Raw genomic sequence first — 24,470 nt, forward strand, 5'->3', positions numbered from 1 at the left:
GAGAGCCAGCGCGGCGAAACGGCAGTGGGCGGCCCGCTGGGGGTGACGTGTTTCCGGCGGGGAGCTGGCGGCGGCCGAGGAGGGGAGGAGGTGGCGCGGCGGCCCGGGGCAGCCGGGGGTGAGCGGCGGCGGCGGCGGCGGCGGCGGCGGGGGGAGAGAGGGGCGGGCACCGGTGGGGAGAGCCGGCGGGGCGGCGGGGAGCGGGCCGGCCGCGGGGCGGTGGCGAGGGGTGACACGCAGGCAGGGGGGCGGGGCGGGGGCTAGGCCGGAGCGCGCCGCCCGCCCTTCAGGCCGCGGGCCTCCCCACACCCCTCCGCTGCCCGCCGGACCCTCTGACCGCTTCCCCGGTATCCCCACGCCGACCCCCCTGCCCTCCGATACCCCTCACCAAGTCCCTCCTCGCCGGTCTCCCGATCCCTCTCATGAGCCCTTCCTCGACCCGCCCCGCATCACCCCATTACCCCCCCTTACCCGTTCCCTCTCGCCGCCCCCTGCTTCCCCCTCACCGCGCCCTGGCCTCCTTCCCCTGGTCCTACTCACCCCGGGTGGGGGGGTCACTCCTCTTTGCTCCCGCCTGGCTGCGGTCGGGGGCCGTGCAGCCGGGTTCCATCGATCAGTGCTGCCCTTAACCCCGATTTTGTCCCAGCAGGCAATTAATCTTAAGCGATGTCGTTCATTTTCGAATGGATCTACAACAGCTTCAGCAGCGTGCTGCAGTTCCTAGGTAATACCACCTTATCGGGGTTCAGAAGGTCACATCACAGTTGGCTGTCAAAGCTCATCTCTTTGGGGTGTGCCTGGCTCTGGCTAGTACAAAGTTTGGCAAGAGTGCTGCAAATCAATAAAGGCACTTTTTTTTTTTTTTTTTTTTTTTTTCTTTAAATCTAGGGTGAGAAACTTTGAAAATATTTTTGGAGGTATTTGGCTCTGCTCAGTCTTCCTCTTGCTGTTTAGAAGCACAAGAGCAGATGCTGGGGGCCTGTTTAGCCCAGTGCCATGCCCTGGCACCACCTAGCCAGGGTGGGAATGAACCCACCCTCCTCCTCCTGGTATCCAAGCTCACCAGAGCTCGCCTGGCTTGATTCTCCACAAATTATCCCTTCCCACACCAAGCTACCCATGGTGGCATGCCTGGGGGAGCTGCTGGCTGCTTACAGCCATCCCCAGCACCATCCATTAACTATGCTGAAGGATTTCAGAGGAGGTGATGGTCAGAACATTGCCCAGTCTCAGATGAGCTGGGTGGCTGGGCTGGCAGTCTCACCAGAGGTCCATGCTAGAGAATGGGGTGCTCTCTGGAATGCCTCACCAGGGTAGGGAGGGATGATAAAGTTGGAAACCTAAAGGAAGTTTCCTGAGGCACATGCATGCCTGTGGAAAAAAAATAATTTTTTTTTTCTAACAGAAATTACGTGGGTTCTCACACTCTGCACTTTTTCCTCAGCAGCTCACTCCTGTGTTTTGTGGGTCTGTTCTTTTCACTTTAAATACCCCTTTTGGGTGACAGAGTGAAACGTACTCTGTTGCATATGAGCAATGCTGTTTTGCACACTCTTCTGATGAGACATGCCTGGCAAAAAAAAAAAAACAACAAAAAACCCACTTCTTGTAGAACTAGAAGCCTAGAAAATGTCCGTTGTTGCAGACATTACCTTTTTTCCCTGCTGGAAGTACCAGGAACGCACAGGTGGCAGCATAGCTCTGGGAGAGGGATTCCTGTATCAGCCTTCCTGCCGAGATCAGCCTGCTGGAGTTTTTCTTCACTGTTTGTTTTCCTTCCAAGGTTTGTACAAGAAATCTGGAAAACTCGTGTTCCTGGGCTTGGATAACGCTGGCAAAACCACTCTGCTGCACATGCTCAAAGACGACAGGCTGGGTCAGCACGTCCCCACGCTACATCCCAGTAAGTCTGGTGGTGACTCAGCCCACAGGGTGGGGGTTTTCCTCTTTAATTTTGGGGACATGATGTTGGAAGAAGCCTCAGTCATAGCTCTCCATTGGGGTGACAGCTTTGAACAGCCTTATTGCTACAGCTGAGAGTGCAGCTGCACTTTGGTCACCCGAGCTGAGAGGGATTTGCATTTTCCTCTCAAACACAAAACAGAGAGTGTCTGAGGATGTGTCTCTCTTGGGGTGGGAGGGGGTTCCTCATGAAAAATGTAATGAAGTATATAGTAGATTAATAAACTTGTCCTTAAGTGGGGAGAGAGGAGAAATTATTTTCTCCTCCAGATTTTGTGAAATAACTCTGTTTCAGTTGCTGTATTCTGTGGGAAGTTCAGGGGACTGTGGAATTCTACAGGATGTCATCCCACACACTCCTCATTTTAGTCCCCAGTGAATTCTCAATTCTCTCCATGCCAGCTTCTTTCTTTCCCTGCCACATAGCCTCTATTTTTACCTTTCAGCATCAGAGGAGCTGACGATTGCTGGAATGACCTTTACGACTTTTGATCTGGGTGGACATGAGCAAGGTAACGAAGCTGCTGAGCGGGAGGCACCAAATGAGGTTAATTAATTCAGAACCCTGGTATTTTGGAAAAAACCCCACGCTTTCTGGTTGAGAGAATAGTACCAGAGAGGGTGGCTCCTTTTTGGGTTTACCTTCCCTGTTGGTTCTGTTAGCATTTTCACAGATTGATGTTTGCTGCTTGTGTCTGCAGCTCGACGGGTCTGGAAGAACTACCTGCCAGCCATCAATGGGATTGTCTTCCTGGTGGACTGCGCCGATCACTCACGTCTTATGGAATCCAAAGTGGAGCTTAACGTAAGCTTACTTTTTTTTTTTTTTTTTTTTTCCAACACCTCTGAATATCTAAATTATAATCCACAGTAATTTTCTGTGTGTGTACAGCACATTTTGAGAATCCTGTGCTTTGGATTTGTGCTTCCAATTCACGTTTTACACCAGCAATGCCGTGCCCACTGGCTTAGCTCTTCTTCGTCTCGCACGCAGGCGCTAATGACAGATGAAACAATATGCAACGTGCCAATCCTTATCTTGGGCAACAAGATCGACAGACCAGAGGCCATCAGTGAGGAGAAACTGCGGGAGATCTTTGGGCTCTACGGACAGACCACGGGAAAGGTAGGGGAGGCATCTGAATCTTGGATCATTCCATGTGTTTCCTTGCAGAATGAGGGTCCACCCGGAAACTAGTTGAGGAGTTAATGTGAACTTGTCCCCAGTATTGACCAAGGTTTTCTGTCAGTGTTTCTTTCTAGCAAGGGGTCCATTGTGCAGCGGGAAGCTCCCTGGGGTTTCCCTGTAGGGTGACCTGGTTGTGGTTCTGACTTCCCTTTGGGTTTCCCCAGGGAAATGTGCCATTGAAGGACCTAAATGCACGTCCCATGGAGGTGTTCATGTGCAGCGTGCTGAAGAGGCAAGGCTACGGTGAAGGCTTCCGCTGGCTATCGCAGTACATTGACTGACACAAGGGTTTCACTCCTCTGGACTGATCTGTTCACAGCTTCCTATGGACTTTTCTATCAGAACACGGAAAGCTTTCCGACCGCCTGCCGGCATCAACCAAGAGACTCCTGGTTTTTTTGGCTGCCCTTTCACACAGTGGTGACACAACTCTTTTCCATGAGACGGGGAGGCGGCGTTGTCCTGCAAGTGGGGACGAGCTGTCCCTTTCCGTTTGGTTACAGCAGGGCTGGTGTGATGGGGGAAGGAAAACACTGTAACAGCTGAAAAAGAGAGCACGTCTCACCACTGTGGTTAATTGACTCAAAAGAAAATAAGAAAGGAAAAGCAATTATATTTTTTAAAGAAAGTGTTAATGTAAACAGCGTCCCTTCTAACTTTTTAGTTTAACGTTCATCTTGTTTAGTCCAGAGTCTGGTTAGGGTTTTTTTAAAAAGCATATTTAACAATATTTAGATATTTCACAATTACTGAACCGAGGTTATCATGACATTAGAACTCCTCAATAAACAGAGCATTTGGGCTGAACTGAGCTGTAGGGTCGCTGTGCTGCGCCAACGCTGACTGACAGCAAGGAAGGGGCCATGGGGACCCATCCGTGCCATCCCAGCTGCTTCCACCAACGGGGATTTTCGGCATTGGAGAGGAGCGAGTGCCTGCCAGCACACCGGGTGCGGGATGATCGGCACTCAGTTGAGGGTTGTGCCATTATGGTGACAACCGTGAAGCTGTTTTGGTGGTTGTAGCATGGAAGTGTTTGCAGCATATCATGAGGTTAGTGATGTAAGACTAAACAGGTTCCTTTTATACTCGATGGATTTGATTTTTTTTTTTTCTGTCTGAAGCCTCATTGCTGTCTTGCGCTCAATAAAGACGTGTCTTTCTCCTCCAAAGGCCTGGCGATCCTCACTCCCCAGAGCACCCATTTGCTGGCGGGGTTGAGGTTGGGGGGGGGAAAGAAAACCCAAAGTACGAGGGGAAAGAAAGAACTGTCAGGGAGCAACCATCTCCCTCAGGCAGGCCCCATCCCTCTCTCAGCGTTTCACCTGGAACCATCCGCTCGGAGCCGGCCCCGCACCACCTTTAACCCGGTGCAGCAGGACGTCTTTACAGCCAGGTGATGCAATTTCGGGGTCGATACCGACACGGGGTATCGCGACAGAGCCCTCCCTGTCGCCGCCCGCGGGGCCGCTTTAGCCACGTCGCGCGCCCCACCCCACCAATGGGAACGCCGCCAGCCGCCGCACAGCCAATCGGCGGCGGGGGGGCGTGGCCGGCAAGCGGCGGGGCGGTCCCGTCCTCTCCCGCCCCCGCCGCCATGGCGGAGGAGCGGGGCTGCTGCGCCGTCAGCGTCTCCGGCACCGAACCGGCCGGCGGCTCCTGGAGCTGCAGCGGGGTGGTGCTGAGCCGCGAGCCCGGGCTGGTGCTGTGCCAAGGTGCTGTCTTCTCTCCCTTCCTGCTGGGTGGGCCCGACGCCTGGGCGCAGCGCCGTGCCTTGCTGCCCGACGCCCTCCAGCCTTGCCTGCGCCTTAGCGTCCTGCAGTCCCCGGCCCTGGGCCTCGACGCCAGCGGCTTGCGGCGGCATGAGGCCCGGCTCCTGGCCCTGGTGCCCTGCGGCGCCTTCCAGCAGGCACTGGCGCAGGTCTTCAGCCGAGCGGAGCAGTGGCGATTCGGCGGGGAGGCGGACGAGGAGGACCATCGGGCCCTGCACTGGTTCGCCTGGCTGCGGGTGCCCGGCCTTGACACTCCCCGGGGCGGCTGGGTGGCCCGAGCCAGCGCCAGCAGCCTGCGCAAGGGCGAGGTGCTGCTGGCCTGCGGTTCTCCCTTCGGTGCCCTCTGTCCCGATCTCTTCCTCAACACCCTGAGCAAAGGGGTGGTCAGCAACCTGGCCGGGGAGGAGAACGCCCTCATCCTGACAGACGCCCGCTGCCTACCCGGCACCGAGGGCGGCGGAGCCTTCCTGCCCTCGCCTGACGGACAATGCTTGGTGGCCATCATCGCCGCCTCCTTCTGCTGGAAGGGAGCCGAGTGGGTCGGACTCACCCTGCTCTGCTCCCTCAGTGCCATCCTGCACAGCAGCGCCAGCGTCCTGGACAAGTCCGGGGTGGTGGTGCCGCTGGTGCCGGGGCGGCTCGCTGCGGTGCAGGCCGGGGGCAGGCAGGACCCTCAGGGCTGGGTGGCTCTGGTGGAGTGCGGGGCGGCGTGGGGCTCGGGGGTGCTTCTGGCGCCCCGTCTGCTCCTGACCTGCCGGCACGTGGTGGAGGCGGGCGGCCCGCTCCGTGTCACACCAGGGCCCGGCCCTGGCCGGTGAGTGCGGATGTGTCCCCCACCTTGTGCCCCCACCCTGTGCCTGCCCGCCCTGACATCTTGTGTGCCGTGTCCCCAGGGCTGCCACTGTCCTTGAGGGACGCGTGGTGTTTGCCACTGAGGAATCGTCCCCCTTTGATGTCGCGGTGGTGGAGCTGGAGGAGAGTGTGCCAGCGTTCACCCCCCCGTGCTCCGCGGACACCTTCCTCCCAGGTAAGGGGCCGAGGGGACACGCAGGGTGCTGGGGTGGGGGAGCCACCCCCTTTGCACCCACCTCCTGCATCCTGCTCCCCATCCCAGGAGAGGAGGTGAGCGTGGTGGGCTTCGGGGCACTGGGGCGGGCGTGCGGCCCCTCGGTGACGGCGGGGGTGCTCTCGGCTGTGGTGGCAGTGGACGGGCGGCCTGTCATGCTGCAGACAACATGCGCCGTCCACGGGGGCTCCAGCGGTGGCCCTCTCATCTCCCGCAGCGGACGCCTCCTGGGTAAGCGGGGGGAGGGACAGCTCTTGCGGGGAGTGTCCCGTGGGTGTGCCCGGGCTGGACAGGGTGACACACGGCACTGCTCCTCTCCCCACCAGGGATCGTGGCCAGCAACACCCGGGACACAGGCGCGGGAGCCACATACCCCCACCTCAACTTCTGCATTCCCATTTCCATCCTGCAGCTCCCCATCGCGTCCTATCGCCGCACCGGCGACCCTGATGCTTTTGCCGGACTCAACCGGGCAGGGGAGGGGGTGCGGGCGGCATGGCGGCTGCAGCGGCAGCCGGGACCCCCGAGCAAGCTCTGACCACCCCGCTCCTGGGGAGGGGCTTGTGCCGGGGTCGGAGCTGTCACATTCCCTTTTTGGCCCTGCTGGTCTCAGAGCCAAGTATCTGGGTCCCCACAGGGGTTACCCAGTCCTGGGGTAGGGGAGGATGGAATGTGGTGCCTTTGCCAGCTGCTGGCAACCCCAAATCTGGGAGTTTTGGGGGTTAACTGTCTTTTCTCCTTGGAGCCATAAACGCTGTGAGTGGAAGCCCTGGTGTCTGTGGTGCCAAGCGGCTGGGGTGGTGGGGGAGTGGAGATCCTGACTGGGGCGTGGGTTGGACTTTGTGGGAATCCTGTAAGGGACGTTCCAGGCCAGGGGGTTGGGGAAGGGAGGGGTGGTGGTCTAATGGGTTGGGGTCTGAGATGGGGAGGAATGGCAGTTCTGGGTCCTGCTGTGGCTCAGGGACCTGAGGAGGGGAAGAGAAGGGTTGAATGCATTAGTTTGGGGCTGGGGTCCTGGAGGGGGTCAGAGGCTGGGATGACATTTGGGGCTGGGACTGTGAAGGGAAGGTCAGTTCCAGCCCCCCTCCTGCTAAGCGTGGGGACCAACCCCAGGGGCACTGGCACGGGGCACTCCTCACCCCCAAATCTCTCCTGAGGGGCAGCAGCGGGGCACCACCAGGCCCCCACAGAGGGATACACACACACCCCAGCAACAAGTGCAGGGTGGGTAGGTGGGGCACAGGGGGTTTTGGGGCTGAGGGGGGAGGAATGGGCGGGCAAATGTTTGACACAGCACGGGGTATTTATTTCACAGCCGCTACACAACGCTGGGGCCTGGTGGGGTCTGCACAAGCACAGCACGGGGGAGGTGGGGTGGGGATACGCAGGGAGGGGCAGCTTATCTATGGGGGGTTTTTTGTTTATTTTCCTTCTTTTTTCCCACTTTTATTAGTGCCATTTGCCCAGTTAGAGCCCCCACAGCAGCACACTGGGGTCTACAAGGCTCTACCGAAAAAATAACCCAGAAAGCTCACATTGGCACAAGCACGGCCCCCCACCCTGCTTGCCCCCACCCTCCCCAGGTGAGCACCCCCACACCCCGTCCCACACGGGGCAGGGAGGGGGTGGGATGCACCCGTTCCATGCCACACTGGCAGCAGGGAGGGGGGTCATGGCGACCCCTGGCTGGGGGGCTGCTGCCTGGCCGTGCTCCCCATGAGCGCTGCTGCTCCTCTACCAGATGTATCCACCATCGTCGCCCTCGCCCGCCTCGCCCTCCTCTTCCTCGCCTTCCTCGCCCACCTCCTCCGGCTCCTTCTCCTCCTCATCCTCCCAGCCCACGCTGCTCCCAAAGTCACCCGAAAACCCCGTTGTTGCCTCCTCTGTGGGGGTGAAGGGCACAGGCTGGTGGTCGGATCCTGGGGCTGTGGCTGCCTCAGCACCACCAGCAGGACGGGAGGATGCCCCTGGATTCCCTCCCCCCTCCCCGTTGCTCACCGCAGTCAGGGGTGCCATGAAGGCGGGTGCCGGTCAGCTCAGCACCGTGGGCGTCCACGCACCAGCACTCCCCACCGCCCGGTTCACACTGTGCCCGCCGGTAGTACCCATCCTCGTCACAGCTGGGGATGAAGGTGCCTGCAGGGAAGATGTCACCCCCCCAGAGCAGTGCAAGAGCCCCCCCGAAACTGTGGAGACCCCCTCCCCCCCGTGCCAGGGGACAGTGACCCCAGGACCCCCCACTCACCTGGCTTTTTTTTGGCGGCTTCTTGGATCTGAATCTTCTCCAGCTCCCTGAGACAGGGCGGCTCTGCAGGCCCCCCGCCAGACACCACTCTTAGTGAGGGCAGGCAGCCCCTGGCCTCACCACATATACATCCCCTCCTAGACCCTGCAGTGTGCATCCCCCACAACCCATGGTGTGCACCCCCATTGCATGTATCCCCCATGCAGCCCTTGCCCCCTCAGGCTCTGCAGTGTGCAGCCCCCACAGCATGCACCCTCCCCCTGACCCTGCAGCATCCTTACCCCCCCAACCCATGGTATCTTTCCCCCTGACCCTACAATGTGCACACACACCTCTCCCCCAGATCCCATGTGGTGCATTCCACGGCATGCATCTTCCCCCAAAATGATCTGCAGACTCCAGACCCCATCGTCTACATCCCCCCCATGCCCCATCCACACCGCATGGATTCCCCATGACATCATGGCGTGCATCACCCCGACATCATGGCGTGCATCACCCCGACATCATGGCGTGCATCCCCACCTCTACCCCATCCCACTGCCACTCACTTTCCCTCCAGAAGCAGAAGCACCACTCAGGCGCAGAGACGCGGCCGTCCCTGGAGGTGTCACAGGAGTTGAAGAAGGCGCGGATGCAAACCTCATACTTGTCCAGGTTGATGGCAGCCAGCTCGGCCGCCTCCAGGAACAGGTCTCCACTCGTGTCCAGTCGGGTGAACATCCACCCCACTGCCTCCTTGCAGCTGGCCGCCACGCTCCTCTCCAGAGCTGCGGGGGTGACATGTGGCCCATGGCTGCCCAGCCCCACGGGGACAGGGCCCCGCATCCCCTCCCCATAAAGCAGGGACATGTACCAGTGGCAGGGCTGGCGGGGAGGCTGCCAGAGCCATTCTGCTTGGCGTTCTCCTGCAGGAGCTGGAACCAGTCACGCAGGCGGTCGCCCAGGTCAGCCAGGTCCTGCCCGGTACACAGCTCTGGGGATCCCGGGGGAGTGGTGGGGGTGTCAGGTGGGGCCGGGCTCAGGGACCCCCCCCGGTGCCTCCTGTCCTGCTCACCTTGTTTGCCATCACCAGCAGGGACGTGTGGGGTGGGGCAAGGGCACTGCCCCTCACACCGCACCGTCAGCTGCTTGCTGGCCAGGCATGCCTGCTGCTCCAGCTTGCACTGCGGGGTGGCAGCAAGGCATTAGCAGGGTGGGGGGTACATACAGCCAAGTGTCCCCCTCCCCGTGGCAAGGTGCCACCATCCTTACTGCCGAGCTGTAGGTGTGGCCGTCGGAGCCGCAGACGGCAGAGAGCGGGGCGGCGTGGCAGGGCTTGCAGCCCCCGTGGCCCTTGGCACTCAGAGGCTTGATCCTGTGTGGGGCAAAAGGAGCAGGGGGATGGTGCTGAGCCCCCGGCTCGGTGTGTCCCCCCGGTGCCTTCAGCTCGTGCCTGGCCGTGTCACCATCCTACCTGTGCTCCAGTTTCTTCCGGCTGATGCACATGGCGCGCTGGTAGCCCTGCGCCACACACACCTTGTGCCGGCTGCACTTCACCTTCTGGCAGGGGTCCTTGGTGGTGTCCAGGGCTGGGGGCAGAGAGGGGCTGGGGCAGAGGAGGCCTGCAGCAACCCCTGAGGAGGCCCCGGGTGTGCAGCAGGGACCCCCAGCAGCGCTGGCCACTGGCCGGCCCAGTACAAAGCACCATTCAGGCTGCAGCTGGGCACCTGCCTCAGCCCCAGCTGCCGCTTCCCGGCACGCACCGGCTCTGCCAGCACTCCCAGCCAGAAGGGAAAAGCTGGGGCGGTGTGGGCAGAAAGCATCCTCCCCTCTGCACCAGCTGTCACTGAGATCTGTGTGACCCATCCCAAACACATCCCAGTGGTACCTTCATCCCCGGGCTGGCTGTCCTCCCAGCTCTTAATGTAGTCATCCTGCAAAGAGGGGACAGCCTGGATGAGCACGAGTGGCAGGAGAGGTGACAAGAAGCCAGTCATGCCAGCACCAGCCCAGCCAGGCTCCCCCTGTACACATGTGCATCACACACACTCCAGGGAAAAGCCCCCTCATGCCAGGAATGGAGCAAGCAGGGATGTGGAGCAGCCTCCCCCCAAAGAACCCCAACAGCCCCTTGATGCTCACCTCCACCTCCTGGCAGCATGGCAGTGGCACAACGCAGCCCACACCAAAAAGAGAAAGAGAAGAGTGCAAGAGCCTGACATCAGCCCCAGGGCAGCCCAGATCCCCCAGCCCAGAGTGACGGGCATCTGGAACAAGCCAGGAACCCTGACCTTCTGAGCTGCCCAGTGCTCCCACCACCAACCCCAGCTGCCACCACCAAGATGCTCCCTCACTCAGGCTCTGGACCTGAAATCCCAGTGAGACTTTATGCAGAATAAAGCCTTTCCCCATTGCCCCTTGTACAGCCAGAAGCAGGGAGTGGGGAAGAAAATTGGGATGGAGGGGAGATGAGGCCACAGGGAGCCTGATGAGGCTCTGCCAGGATCCCCATGGGTTGATGATCCTCGTGCTGCCACCCTGGTGTTTCAACAGCCATCCCACAGGGAGCAGGCCAGGATGGATGTGGCCGTCTGGGGAGGCAGAGCTGCTCCCCTGGCACCCCAAAAGCATCCTCTGTCTGGGGAGAGCCATGGGGCCCCCAGCCCTCCTGGTGGGTAGCATCACTTGTCCCTTGGGATGCTCAGGGGTGGGTTCGGAGATACTAAGGCAGGAGCATCGCTAGTGGGCGGGCACAGTTATTTGGGACGGCAGCTGTAAGTCGGGGTACAGAAGGCAGCTCTGGAGGGGATGTCTCTGTCTCCCGCACGGCGCCGTTCGCACCGCAATCGATAGCCCGCGTTCCAGTGCCGTGATTAGTAACACTGCGGCGGCCGGGGGCTCCCTGCGGCGCGGCTTTCGGCACAGCCGCCGGCCTCCTGCCTGCCGCACGCTGGGTCGCTCTCCCCCAGCGGAGCTGCTGGGCCGAAAACCCCACAAATCCATCGGATTTGCTCATTAATCCGTGCTAACCGCCGGCAGGGCCGCAGCTCCCCCGGCCCGACAGCCCTGGTGGCACAGCAGGACGGACCCCCCGCTTGCTGCTAGCGCCCAGGGATGGGGGTCTCAGCCTCAACCGCCACCCCCCGCCCCCTGGGGATGCTCAGAGTGGCGGGGGGGGCACATCCGCACGTGCTGTCCCCTGGGAATCCGCAGCTGACCGAGGTCCCCCGTGCGTAGCGCTGGCCTTGGCCAGACGGGGTGTTGGTGGCAGGGGTCTCCGAGAAGACGTTTACCCTGTCCTTTGCATCCTCGAACCCGCTCTGTCTCCCTCACCGCTGTATCTGGGGAGCGGAGGGGGGGCGGTGCCCCCCGCCCTGCCCACAGCAGGACACATCTCCCGGCGGCACATCCTTGCCGCCAAGGTGAACCCCAGAGAGCGTTTGAACAAAGACCGGAGGGGATGGCTCGGAGAGAGCCGCCCCCCTCCCCGCTCCTGCTGCAGGTTCCCCGGACAGACCCCCCCCCAAGGTGGGGATGTAGCACCGTGCCTCAACCCTAGGGACGCGAGGTAGGGGTGACGTGGGGCTGCCCAATGAGCCTGGAAAAAAAAAACCCGACTGCCCCATCAAATTAAGGATCGGAACTAAACGCCACCGGTGCCGCTATTAAGGGCTGCATCAAAACGAGGGGGCAGTGGATGTGCCAGGTCACTTGCAGCAGCCTCCGCGTCCTCATCCTCGCCCTCGTGTGTCGTACCCCCGCCCCGTCCCCAGGGACCACCACCTCGTCGAGCCCCGGTTGCGGCAGCCTGCAGGGCTCAGGGGAGGTGTCTGTGCCCCGACCTCCGCTGAGCTGTCACCGAGGTGCTGAGGCCACCGTGCAGCACCCCCCGCTGCCCGCAAAGGGCAGGAAGGGCCTGCCTGTGCCCCTGCCCGAGCCCCGGTGCGGTGCCTGGGTAGGGGGCCCGGGATGAGGTTGGCCTCGGCGTCAAGCCCATACCAGGGTAGCCTTGGCATCAGTCACGCCAGCTTTAGCGATGGGCACGGCGGCCTTGCCGCTGCCGAAGCCGCGGAGCATCCCCCGGGTACCGGCACTGCTGCGGGATGCGGGCAGCACCGAGCATCCCCGGCAGCATGCGACGGAGCCGGGGCCGGGTCGTGCTGCGGCAGCCGCAGCGACGGGGCGGGGAGAGGGCTCTCGGTGCCCGGCGGCGCGTCCCGTCGTCCCCCCCACACCTACCCCACCCCTCCACCGGCGGGGACTCACGTCTCGGAAGCGGTTCCAATGCTTGATCCTGCCGCCGTACTGGGAGATGGAGGAGAGCCACTGCTCGTCCTCCATGAAATTGCCGGGGCTCTCTCCCGCCGCGGCGGGCCCGGGGCCGGCGGCGGGGCCGGCGGCGGCGGCGGGCAGGAGCAGGGCCATCAGGGCCATCAGGACGCGGCGCCCGCCGCAGCCCCGCATGCTGCCGCAGCGCCGAGGGGAGCGGGGCGGAGAGGTGCGGAGCGGTGCAGATCGGCGGGAGCGGGGCCGGTGCGGTGCGCACAGGGAGGCGCCGGCGGCGAGTGCGGCCGCGGGGCGGCACCGGGCGGCACCGGCGGGAGGGCCGGGGCGGGGCCTCCGCCGCGCCCGCCGCACCTGCGCGCCGGCACCGGGGCGGAGGAGCCGCGGGCACCGCACGGCACGGCGGTAGCTCCGCTCTCTGCCGTGTCCCCGTCCCGCATCTCCCATCTCGCACCCTCCACCCCTGCCACACCCCCCTCTCACTTCCCCCCCGTCCTGCATTCTCAGTCCCTACTGTGTCCCCATTCCACACCCCTGGTTCCTGCCCCCTTCCCAGCCTGCATTCCCCATCCTACTTTCCCTGTCCCCTGATCCTGTCTCTCCTGCCCTTGCTGTGCAGCGTCCCTGCCACGTTCCCAACCTTGCAGCCCTCTCCCTCCCCCCTTACCCAAATCCCTATCCCATATCCCTCTTCCCCATTTTTCACCCCATCTCCTTCCCCTTTCACCCATTCCCTGAGATGGCAGGGTGGTGGCCACAGGGACACCTGTGTTGGAAGCAACGCACCCTGGAGCAGCTGCAGCTGGCAAGGTTATTTGCATGAGGGTCAGGGGACTTACCAGAGCGTGGTGACACAGCCAGGGAGGAAAAGGGATAAAACCTCTTTAAAAAATGATCACTGGTACAAACAGGTGCTGTTGGAGCAGCACTCTCCATCTTGACAACAGCGTGATCCCATGTTCATGGCAGCAACCAGAAACGAGCAGCAGCTGCCACCACTGCCAGTTTGTGGCAAACCAACTAAAACCCAACATTTTCCATTTTTCAAAGCTCTCATCCTCAGGTGAGTTGAAAGCCTGTATCACTATTTTTACCAAAGGGGAAGATCTATGAAGAACATCAGTCATCTTCAGCCCTCAGAAGAATTCCCAATGGTACCAAAGACTTTAGATCTTCTTTTCATGGTGAAACCATCTACAAGGTGAGTGATTTTTGACACGCACCAGAACGGTCACTGGAAAGAGTTCTTGCTGTAAATACTTTCTTATTAACATAGCCATGTGCTGGAAGTTTAATTACAGAAACTATCAGTGCAACAGGAGATAAACACTTTGTGCTTTTGAAGGGAATTATTTGGAGATCAACATCACACAGGCATGCTGCTGGAGATCCAAGCAATGCCTGACCTCAGTAGCACTAAACCATGCACTGCGGAGCTCTCCTGGGTTTTAAAATACTTATTTTAAGAACAAATTTCCTTCTTCTGAAATAAAGCCATGCTTAAACATTGGTGATGCCCCAAAAGCCACCTGCATCCGTTTTTCTAGTTTGCTTCAAGAACAAACAGGAATCAGACAGCAAACAGGCAACTTTGAAACATTTTAGGGAAAAGAGGTGGAAGGACCCTGGTTCCCCTCAAAGGGAGGGCAGGCGATCTGCGTAGGAAAAGCTGCAGGGAAGTGCCATGCTTCCCACCTGCCACCTGCTTTCGAGGAGTCGTGAGGCATCCTTGCTTGGAGTTCCCATCCAAAATCCATATCCTCCAAATCCCCATGTTACCGATGAGCAGACCTGATGCTGCTTCCGGAGAAGGTCAGCTGCCCTGACGTCGCATAGTAGCCAGAGGCATCCGAGGAGAACCTCTGGGAGAGGCACACTGAATCCAGCTGCACCTCTCCAAAGTAGAAGTTATTGAAGAGCTGAAAGAGAGGAGAAAAACTATGAGGGGCACCTAGAGAAACACAACCTGCTGGTGGTCCACGGACCTGTCTGCTCACAGTCTTGTTGTGCCTTTGGCCAAACTATTATTTCTATTATTTTCATCCCTTGAGACTGCACTTAGGCTTTAAAGCAAACAGGGTGTGAAACAGTCACCCCAGCGGCTCAAACCCTCCCTGCCTCCCTTTCTGACTGCCTCTCATTTTGGGAGCAGAGGGAGGATCTTTACCCCCCAGAGGCCACCACCTCTTGAGGTCACAGGCTCTGCAGGAGCACCGACTGAGGCTGGGGTGTTTATACTGATCCACACCACAGTCTGTAGGACTTAGAGCTACGGCTCAGAAATTCAAACTAGCAGGCTAGGGGCGCAAGGCTCTTCATCCCAGCACTGACCCTGCTTTGTTCAACAAATCCTTCTTTGTTCAGCAAAGACCCGAGTGCAAATTAATGACAGCAAGCCAACACTGGCACCCAGGGGGCGGGTCTCTGCTGATTAATCCAATCTACAAAGCAGACCAAAAAATATGACATCAGAATTTCTTATAGAGAAGTTCAGCAATATTGGTGGAAAGGCATGGTGGCCAAGTGCAAAGTGCTGCTCCCGCTCCATTAAGACAGAGGAGATTGCTCTACCTGGAAACATCAGCCCTGCTTTAGGAAAAGCTTTTCAGTGGAGATGCTAATTTCAAAACTCGGCTTAACGGGAGCGTTGTGCTTCACCCGGGGCCTGAGCACTGACATCTCCCCACCCACCGAGTTCTCCAAAATGCCCCTTCCATGTTCCTGCTGGTGTTGGCTCAACAGTCACACACACAGATCATTAATGGCCAGCAAAAGCTCTGGCATCAATTACCACCCGTCGTTGTCCTGATTCTGCCACACAACCAATGATCAACCCCCCAAAACCTCATTAGCATCTGAACAACTGCACTTCTCCTCCAAAAAGGCATCCCGCTCTGCCTGGCACCAGTTTGGGCAGCACTGCCCTTTTGTTGGTTCTCCCAAGAGCCTTCTACTTGGCAAATACCCTTTTTGGCAAGGGGACCAGGCAGGCTTCTTTCAGGACAATTCCTGGTCTGGCTGCCATTCCTCCACAAATGAAAAATGCCTTAGGAAGGTGATTCCCTGCCCATCCTCAGGGCAGGCCACGGGAGCACCACCGAGGTATCAAGGCCACTGAGCAGGCACTGTGATGAATCCAGCCCCCACTCCAGGCTGTCAGCTCACCCAGACAACTCTCTGCTCAGGATTTGGCTGAGGCCAGCAATTCCCCATTGGCACAGGACAGTCAGCACGACATCTCTGAAGAGCAGGGGTATTTCTACATGCAAAGACACCTCTTAGTGATGCAAAGCCCCCACTTGGGTTTGAAATGACTACAGCTGCAGTCAGATGTGCTGCAGAGCTCTTGCTGCCAGCAGCCCACCTGGCAGCGGACACCTCCTCCTCCCCAGGGCTGCCTGCATGGAAACATGGACAGCAGAATCTCAAAAAGGTTCTGCAATAAACATTGGGGTTAGCTCAAATGCCTCGAAGAACTGGGCTTCTCTGCACCAGCCCATTCAGTCACAGCATGACCACCTAGGAGGGTGGGTGGGAAGCCTCTGGCTCACCCACAGCTCATCCTGCCTTTGGGGTGAAGCTTAGAATCATAGAATCACAGCCTGGCTTGGGTTGGAAGAGTCCTTAAAGACCACCTAGTTCCAACCCCCTGCCATGGGCAGTGACAGAGGTGTCCTTAAGGCTTGTCTCTTCAGACCCTGACACAAGGCCCAGATTAATTTGGTCCTAATCACTCGGTTCCATATTAAACCCCAACTTGCTGCCAGTCTTCCAAGCAGGTACTCACAGAAGCCAGGCACCCCACCATGAGAGTCACACAGGTCCTCTGCCCCTTCAAGGGACACCACATGTGCAGCTCCAGGAGGCCACTACCTTAAAGCAGGACACCCTGCTGGGAAGACATTGTACCAAGCAAGCATCTCAAACAAGGAGAGAAGAAAAATTACTACATCCACACAAACTCCATTTTATACAATTAAAGATTTATACAATTAAAGATTAAGTACGTTCCGAAAAGCCTGAGTAGTTCATGTTAAGAGGACTTAGGATAAAATATCTCATTAATAAGAGATGGTAGTAAAAGGGGTTGGTCTCCTTTCTTTCCTTGTTTCAGCTGATCTGAGGAGGAAAGATGATTTCCTGCTCTCTGGGGCTTGCAGCCAGAGTGCCCGCTCAGCCCAAACCTGAACACTTGCTGCTGTCAACATGATCATTCCTATCAGCACTCCTTCTCTTCACAGAGCACCCAGGAAAAACACAAATCATTGCTCTCCATTCCCAGCGGAGGGAGCAGGTGGTGGGCTGGTAAGCAAGGAGATGCTAGGATTTGAAAAGGTGTTTTTTTAAGAGGGAGTGGGCATGAGATGCATTTATTGCTGTAGAATAAAGTCTTTGCAAACCCGAAGAAAACAAATGAAACGCTGGGATGCGCCAGTCCCATCAGCAGCCCTGGAAGTTATCATAGAATCATAGAATCATTAAGCTTGGAAAAGACCCCTAAGATCATCAAGCCCAACCATCAACACACCACTACCATGTCCTGAAGTGCCATATCCACACATTTTTTAAATGCTTCCAGGGATGGTCACTCCACCACTGCCCTGGGCAGCTTCTTAACACCCAATCTAAACTTCCCCAAGCACAGCTTGAGGCCATTTCCTCTCATCCTCTCACTGGTTACTTGGGAGGAGATACAGACATCCCCACCACCACCCTTTACTACAACCTTCTTTCAGGGAATTGTAGAGAGTGAGAAGGTCTCCCCTCAGCCTCTTCTTCTTCAGACTAAACAATCCCAATTCCCTCAGCTGCTTCCTGTAGGTCTCGTCCTCCAGACCCATCACCAGCTTTGTTGCTCTGAAATCAAACCTTGACACAAAACAGCAAAAGGAAGAGTCTTTCAAATACTTCTTTAATTATCTGCACACTTCAGCCTGTTTTTCTTAACAAATATGTGTACTTCAAAGCAAAAAGCAGCAAAATTAGTTAATGAGACAAATCCTCCCCCCAGTCCCTCTTGCCTCACACAGCCTCAGGCATACTGGGCCAGAAAGTAAACGAGAAAGTCCCAGGAGACACTGCCCAGGTCAAGGCCCCTCCATTTGTACACTGCTGAAAGTGTAGCAAACCCTTGTACCAAAGCACTTTGGATTCCCTTGGCTTTTTTAAGACCTACCACCCCCGGTGTGTCCAAGCCTCCATGTCTTTCCCAGGGAGAATGCTGCTAGAACTATTGATTTTTGGTAATGTAGCTGTACTTTGTGAAAGCAAACATGCTACAAGATTTAGAGGACAACCATAGGCATTTTTTTTTCTGCTGTCCTTTCAAGCTAGTTTCTCACAGATGTTTCTTCACCCCCTGAGGCTTCCCATGACAGAAGGCACTGGACACAGCCAGGATCACAGCCCTGCCACCGTACGGCTGAGATCCGCCTTGGGCAGAGGGGAGGGCTGCCCTCAAACATTTTCTGAGACCCTCAGAACACCAAGAGCTGGCTTTCTGTCACAAAAGCATCCTGCACTCAGGTCCTTGGGGGATTGGGAAGAGATTTCAGAAGGCCAAGCCTTACTTTTGACTTTCACTTCCATTTATCTTGGGGAGAAGCCAAGCAGCACCGAGAAAGATATTTTTATCTCCCTCTCTCCCCAGCCACCACGGAAATGCTCTGGATTTGGAGGAGGTCTGTAGCACAGATGATGAAATGCTTGCTGTAAATGCATTTTAGCATTTTTTTTTATTCTGGAGAGAAGATACCTGGAGGTTATTAGGCTCCACATGCCAATGCTAATAACCCTACACCATGCCTACTCCCCCTCCTGTCCTTTCCTGTGGATGCCAAGGGCCCACTTTTCCTCAGAAAAGGCCACAGGGAGCAGGAGGAGGCACAGGTCAGGGGCAGCCAGGAGGGAGCCCAGGGAGGGGCAAAGAACGTAACTGCCCACACAATTTCCAAAAGCTGTATTATTTAATTAGAGTGGGCTGTGAGGCTCAGCAAAAGCAGTGATTCTATGAGCCCAAACACAACAAAAGATTTAAGTCCTTGCTGTCTAAAGAATAAATAAGAGGTTGGGATTTTTGGTTTTTTTTTAATATTATGGATTAAAATTAAACGGATGGAGGTAAAGGTCAGCTTACCAAGCCAACACCATGCACGTCGTGCACAGTACTAACTCCCATCAAGGGAACAGCACTTCCCAGACTAAGTGCCCTCTGCCTCCCTGCTGCCTTCCCAAATTAAATTTCAAATGACTAAGGAAAGATCATCGTTAACTTTTAACCTCAGACCCAGCACCTCAAAGGAAACATGCCAGAGCTGTGCCCTGCCTTTCAAACCACAGCAAAAGGCTCAGAAAGTGCCCAGAGAGGACACCTGGAAGGACATGGCATTTCCCACAGGGAAGAGGCAGGTGCCCAGAGAGCTACAGAGCATCTTCTGGGGAGCAGCACCCCAAGACCTGCAGGGGACAGTGGGGACTGCAGCCACTTCGTCTTCCCCCAAAGCCAGAAGCCCCCGAGGGAAGGAGGGTACCAGTGCCAGGATACCCCATATTCCACGTCAGCCTGCAGACTACTGTGTAGGCCCCCGTGAGCCAGCACTCCTCCCTTTCCCTAATGGGGGACTGGATCCAAGGACATAATGGCACAGGCAGCAAGGAAAGGCCTTGTGGTAGCTTCCAGAAAGCTTTTCTCCATGTCTCCCCAGAGCCACTTATTCTGAGCCAGTAAGAGCCGGCAGCACACCTGGTGTTTCTAACACCCCAATTTCTCTCATTTAAAACCACTGTGTTCCAGTGTTGGAAATCCTCCTTCCTCCAGGTCCTTTCACCTCTATTATCCACAAATTACACAGCAGGGCTCCCTAGGGGGGTGACAATCCTTTTCTGAAGGGACACAGAAGCTGACGAATCACACATCAAACCTCTCGCTCCTTGAAGGAGCCAAAAATACCTCAACTTCAGACCCAAAAATACCTCAACTTCAGACCCAAAAATACTTCAACTTCAGACCCAAAACTACAACAACAGATCAAATTCTGGATCCTTCTTTTTTGTACTTTTTCCTCCCTTTTTTACCTAAGCCAGTAAAGCAGGTTTCACCCAAGTGCCACAGAAACAAAAGCAAAGGAGGACAATTGAAGCAGTTAAAACATGTTTGAATGCTGCTGTGCTCCCCAGCAGGGGTATTTGTCAAGCAGCCATCCTTAGGGGCATGTTTCCTGCAGATGACCCCCCTGGAATGAGACAGCACCTTTGTGTTCAAACCTGGAAACAACAGTAATAAATCACAGTGCTAATCCACCACGTCAGGGACAGCGGTGACACGTTTCAGCTCTGGTTATGAAGAGCAAAGATGCCAACACAAACTGGTGCTTTTAAACCACCTGTCACGGGATCAATGAGCATGGGAAATATTAATGGATTTGCCTGGAGCAGAACTGGGCAGTGGGAAGACAGAATAAGTCCAGACAAGGGAAGCGAGTAAGAGGTATTTAAAACTTCCTTCACGTAATCTCCAGCTTGCACTCAGGCTGCCTGGCCTGGATTCTGCTGCTACCATCAGGATTATTGATCAGTTTTGAAAGCCTTACGTTGCCCACGACAGTCAGCCAAAAAACAGGACACATCCTGATTTAATAACAAGTCTGAGCAGCTCTGCTCAGTCCTCAGAAATGCCGAGGGAATAACAATTCACCACAATGCCTCACGATTAAAAACTACCACCAAAGAGCAACATTATCACAGGATAAAATGCATACACACACAACATCCCACTTTGTTGTGAACTCCTGCTGCAGAAAGCAGTGCCTCAGGGTAGGGGTATTATAGATTAACAGTGCAAAACTGTCCCCGGTGAATCAGCGCTGCGGGTGAGCAGAGGCATGTAATGTCATTAGCCTGTGACCAATCAGCCTAAGAAACTCAGCTGCCCTCAGCAGGGATCCCAAGGGGGGGTGGTGGTGTCTCATTTTCCGTATCTGGAGTAAGCACTGGAATTAGCGACTTCTGAAATACAGGAAGGAAGATGCTGGCAGCTCCAGGAACCTGCAGCCAGGGATGAGCTCACTGTCGTTCCCACTGCCCAGTACACACTGAGGATGGAATACCAGCAATCCCTTCTCCTCTGTTTTGCCCAGGTTGAAGGTGTTACTTCCCCAAAGGATTCCTTCCAGGAAGGCACAGGGAGCGGCTGAGCACTTGTTCTCTGCCTCAGTGGGAGCCCACACGTAGGAGGATGGCTTTGGGCATGCAACCCAGCGCTGTGGCCCTGCAAGACTGCAGCAGGAACCAGGGTCCAGCAGCACAGAAAGAGTTCAACACAGGAGATTAAACTCAAGCTTCAGAGAAGCCGTGGGCTCTACAGCTCCATCTACTCTGCATGCAGTGACAACAGGCACCAGCTCACCTGGTGGCAGCCACCACCCCCAGCATGTCCTGATGGGGAGCAGCAGTGAATGACGGAACAATCTCGGAAAGCCAGGAGGGCCAGGAGGTTGCCTTCTATAGGAAATCAGAGTGCTACAGTGCTGTCAGCCCCTCTGGGGAGAGAAAGAAGCAAACAAAATCCCAGGTCTCTGTTGACAAGCATGGAGAAAAATTAAGTGGTGTTTCTGAAGAGGTGCATCAGCAGAGAGCAATGAAACCTGTTTGGTTTCAGACTTTTGTCACTGTCCTCAGGATAATCCCAGTGGTACACAGAGCAGAAGCAGATCCCAACACTCCAGATCCTTCTTGCACTGTCCTAAACTACAAGCAAAGGGAAGGACCCAGACAGGATCAGACCCCGGGCTGTGACTTGCCTAAATTCAGCTATTTTTCCATCTCATAAGGGATGATACATTTGAATTAATGTCCCACTGTCTGGGAGGGAAAACACTGCAGAAGAGGAGAGAACTCTTCCAAATCATCTGGCTGAAGAACAACTGCAGTACCCATGCCAGCAACAGCAGGGAAGGTGCCCAGCTCTGGCAAGCTGCTGTGTTACAGAGCTGGTACCAGCACTAAGCAAAAAGGATCAACAGAGGAAAAGCTCCTGGTGGCAAAAAACCACAGATGTATTACAGATTTAAAATAAAGATTTAGAAATGTGAAAGGAACACTTGGAAACATTGATGGACTCTAAGAGTCCACTGAACTCCAGCAAATTCTGTCCATCTGCTGTTTCCTCCACAACAGGGAATGGCAGGAGCTGCCCCAGTTCCCAGGGTTTAGTCCATGCTGGCAGAGGTCCTGCTTCCTTGTCCTGAGAAATGCACCAAACTCCTTCCCTTTTGCGACCTAAGCTTCCCTAAACTATAGCAGACAAACCCCAAACCAAATCCCCTGGCAGCTCCCAGAAGATGAGACACAACTGGGAAGTGTGTCAAGATCCGGGGAGTTTGTTCAATTAATGAACTTTTTTTTCCTTCTAATTTTAACTTTCAAAATATGTTTTCAGAAACAGTTTGGTGCCAAGAAATAAATATCTGACTCCCTTGTTATTCACTCTGGACACCACTCTGCCAATGATTATCTGTCAGAGGTTTAATTGTGCTTGGAAGGGTGCCAGCAGTAATGCAGGAGAAGCACAGGGAATGCAGGTAGACAGGCACTCACCCAGAGAGCTGTCCCTTCCCAGCATTCCCTACCTTCTCTCCAAATTACCCACTGCTTGCTCTTCATTGCTTTTTAAAGGACCACTGGCCAGGCATCCCACACCTTCCATCACAGCACAAGTGTTACAGGAGTAAGATGCCTATCTGGAAAAGTACCAACAACAGAAGAGCAAGAAGCATGTATGGAGCTCAAAGAGAAAGGTCCTAGGCTTGTACTGTGGGAGGTTTCTTTTTGATATTTTTATTTTACTGAGCTGAATAAATACCATGTAAATGCTGAAAAGCTTTTGGTATGTTCACAAAGGCCGTCACATGGGAGTTTTACATATATTTCATGTAGTAACCACAACGGGACAAACTGAAGAAAGGTCCAAAGGAGGTCATGGGCTCCACTGTCCTCTTCTTTCCTAAGGCAGGAGCAGCTGCCTGTTGGTAGATCCTGGATCAGCATCTCTGCTCCCTCAAAAGAACCGGGGCCCCCATTTTTCCTGCTCCTCCAGGACAGTGCTTCATTCTCCTTTCCATCACAAAGATCTTCTTAACACCTACTTTGAACCTCTTGTTGCAATTTAAGCCCATTATTTCTCACCCTACCACCAGGGCATGGTGGGCAGTATTCACCACTGGCAAAAGCTTCCACATGCTTAAGGAGTTTTGTCTTTCTTCTTCCCTTTAATGGCCTCCAAACATCTCCAAGTCACTCAGCCTTAGCTTACAGATGATGTTTTCTGCACTCTGATCATCTTATTGTTGCCTTCTGGGCTCTTTGCACCCATCTACAGTGCCTAAAACTGGACAAGTACCTCAGCCAGGGGCTGAGGGGTAAGCTTAATCCAAGGTTTACTTTACAGACACAGGCCTCTTATATTCACAGACCAACTCAGCTGGCTTGCACTCCAGAGAAGTCCCCCACAACCCAAAACCTGATCCACAGAGCTGGTACTGAGGCAGTTCTCCATCCTCTACCAATGTCACTGTTCCTTTCTGGACCTGCTTTTGTTCACAGCAGCCCATTTGCTTCTTGCCCAGTTTCTCAAGAACCATTTGGAGCTCTGTTCCCTCCCACTACTGTGTGCAATTCTCCTGCCTCTCCCCAGCTGGGTTTCATCTGCAGAGCTAAGAGAAGCACATTTCACGTTGCCCCTAATGCCCTCCTGACCACCACTGGTGGGAACAGGACAAGGTTTCCAGCTGATCCTTCTCCTCCAACTGCTGCCACACAAAACCTCAGCTCTCCCTAAATCTGGAGCAAAGCCATCTCGACTGCCAGAGGGTGATGCAGCAGTGAGGAGGGTGACATTCAGCATTATCCAAAATTAATCTGCCAGGCCTGACTTTTTGCAAAAAAAACTATTTGAGGACAGGTGCAGGCCTTCGTTCAGCTAAGATCCTCTGCCTCCAGGGTCCCCCCCTCTTTCATGAGCCATATCCAGCAGTGCTCCTGCCACAGCCATGATGCAAAACCTTTGCTTTCACTCTGGGTTTTGGGTCCATTTATTCCCCTGCTACAAATCCATGAAAATTCATGCACTTGAGGAAATCAAACCCTAGTTGCTATGGTGAAAGACATTCTGCAAACTAAGAAACAAATACAAGTGGCACATTTGGAGGTTACTGGATTTTTGCACATCTTTCAGGCAAGAAAAAAACACCAAAACAACCTCCATCACATTAAAGGCTCTGCTAACTTCTTGGACCCTGTCACACCTCAAATATGAGGGATTTACAGCACAACTTGTTTAAGGAAATTAATAACCAAGCACTAAATTTCTCCAGAGAAGCCTCCTCCCCGTTGCAAATGCAGCAACAGTTTGTAAGTGCCAGGCTTCAGCTTTGCTGCAGAGGTGCCAGGAAGTTTGAGATGCATCCAGGAACACTAGAACAAGGAGATCCCACCAATGTGACCTACTCGCTCCACTCACCAAGCCACCAAAAGTAGCACAGCCCAGCTATGGAGCCAGGAAATTAATTTGGACAGACCTGGGAAATTATCCAGCAGAAGGGTCACGGCATCTTTGAGGTGAAACTGTCTACTTTTGCTAATCAGTGTGTTGGGTTTGTTGTCTTTTTGCACTTAATGTGCTGGATCACTGTCATATTAAGGTGCTGCTGTAATTCAAACCCTGCCAGCTCCACTGAGAAATACTGTCCTCGTAAGATCAAAGAGGTGACGCTGTCTCAGCTGGCTGGTGGCAGAACAGAAATCCTGAGGAAATGTGGAGGTGGGATGGCTGCTGAGTGGGAGTCAGAGGCCCCAAAAGGGCTGGAAGGGACTGCAACAGTGCTCAGAAGGGGCAAGGGGATTCAGAAACTTTTCAACCCTCTCAACACATCCTCCCTTTTACAGAACTCACAGTTCCTGCCACAATGAAGTCAG

General features: G+C 55.5%; 4 protein-coding genes across 7 annotated transcripts in view; 2 read left to right on the forward strand and 2 right to left on the reverse strand.

The window, feature by feature from the left end:
• Positions 1-16: 16 nt before the first annotated feature.
• Positions 17-4,320, forward strand: SAR1A (secretion associated Ras related GTPase 1A). 2 transcript variants are annotated; one of them, XM_030452853.1, is made up of 7 exons: positions 17-118; positions 650-724; positions 1,784-1,903; positions 2,409-2,474; positions 2,664-2,767; positions 2,957-3,088; positions 3,316-4,320. In XM_030452853.1, the coding sequence occupies exons 2-7, from the start codon at positions 667-669 to the stop codon at positions 3,430-3,432; spliced, it is 597 nt and encodes a 198-aa protein (XP_030308713.1). In that variant the 5' UTR covers positions 17-118; positions 650-666; the 3' UTR covers positions 3,433-4,320. The 2 variants fall into 2 exon arrangements, with proteins under 2 accessions (XP_030308713.1, XP_030308714.1); XM_030452854.1 differs by lacking the exon at positions 17-118 and adding an exon at positions 267-347.
• A 406-nt stretch (positions 4,321-4,726) lies between these two features.
• On the forward strand, positions 4,727-6,752 carry TYSND1 (trypsin domain containing 1). The gene is made up of 4 exons (XM_030452855.1): positions 4,727-5,737; positions 5,817-5,950; positions 6,038-6,220; positions 6,316-6,752. Exons 1-4 carry the CDS (start codon positions 4,749-4,751, stop codon positions 6,525-6,527), a joined length of 1,518 nt encoding a protein of 505 aa, XP_030308715.1. The 5' UTR covers positions 4,727-4,748; the 3' UTR covers positions 6,528-6,752.
• Positions 6,753-7,278: 526 nt separating this feature from the next.
• On the reverse strand, positions 7,279-12,796 carry SPOCK2 (SPARC (osteonectin), cwcv and kazal like domains proteoglycan 2). 2 transcript variants are annotated; one of them, XM_030452856.1, is made up of 11 exons: positions 12,483-12,796; positions 10,359-10,367; positions 10,105-10,150; positions 9,691-9,805; positions 9,489-9,591; positions 9,292-9,400; positions 9,091-9,210; positions 8,786-9,004; positions 8,235-8,297; positions 7,988-8,125; positions 7,279-7,872 (listed from the first exon to the last, which is right to left on the reverse strand). In XM_030452856.1, exons 1-11 carry the CDS (start codon positions 12,678-12,680, stop codon positions 7,724-7,726), a joined length of 1,269 nt encoding a protein of 422 aa, XP_030308716.1. In that variant the 5' UTR covers positions 12,681-12,796; the 3' UTR covers positions 7,279-7,723. The 2 variants fall into 2 exon arrangements, with proteins under 2 accessions (XP_030308716.1, XP_030308717.1); XM_030452857.1 differs by lacking the exon at positions 10,359-10,367 and having other exon boundaries at positions 7,289-7,872; positions 12,483-12,770.
• A 981-nt stretch (positions 12,797-13,777) lies between these two features.
• ASCC1 (activating signal cointegrator 1 complex subunit 1) overlaps positions 13,778-24,470 on the reverse strand; it is a 34,859-nt gene continuing 24,166 nt past the window's right edge. For both annotated transcript variants that reach the window (XM_030452767.1, XM_030452768.1), the window contains exon 10: positions 13,778-14,419. In XM_030452767.1, coding sequence (XP_030308627.1) covers positions 14,276-14,419 — 144 coding nt within the window. In that variant the 3' untranslated portion in view covers positions 13,778-14,275. The remainder of the gene's footprint in view (positions 14,420-24,470) is intronic.

Source organism: Calypte anna, chromosome 6 (assembly GCF_003957555.1).
Source record: "Calypte anna isolate BGI_N300 chromosome 6, bCalAnn1_v1.p, whole genome shotgun sequence".
Taxonomy (NCBI): domain Eukaryota; kingdom Metazoa; phylum Chordata; class Aves; order Apodiformes; family Trochilidae; genus Calypte; species Calypte anna.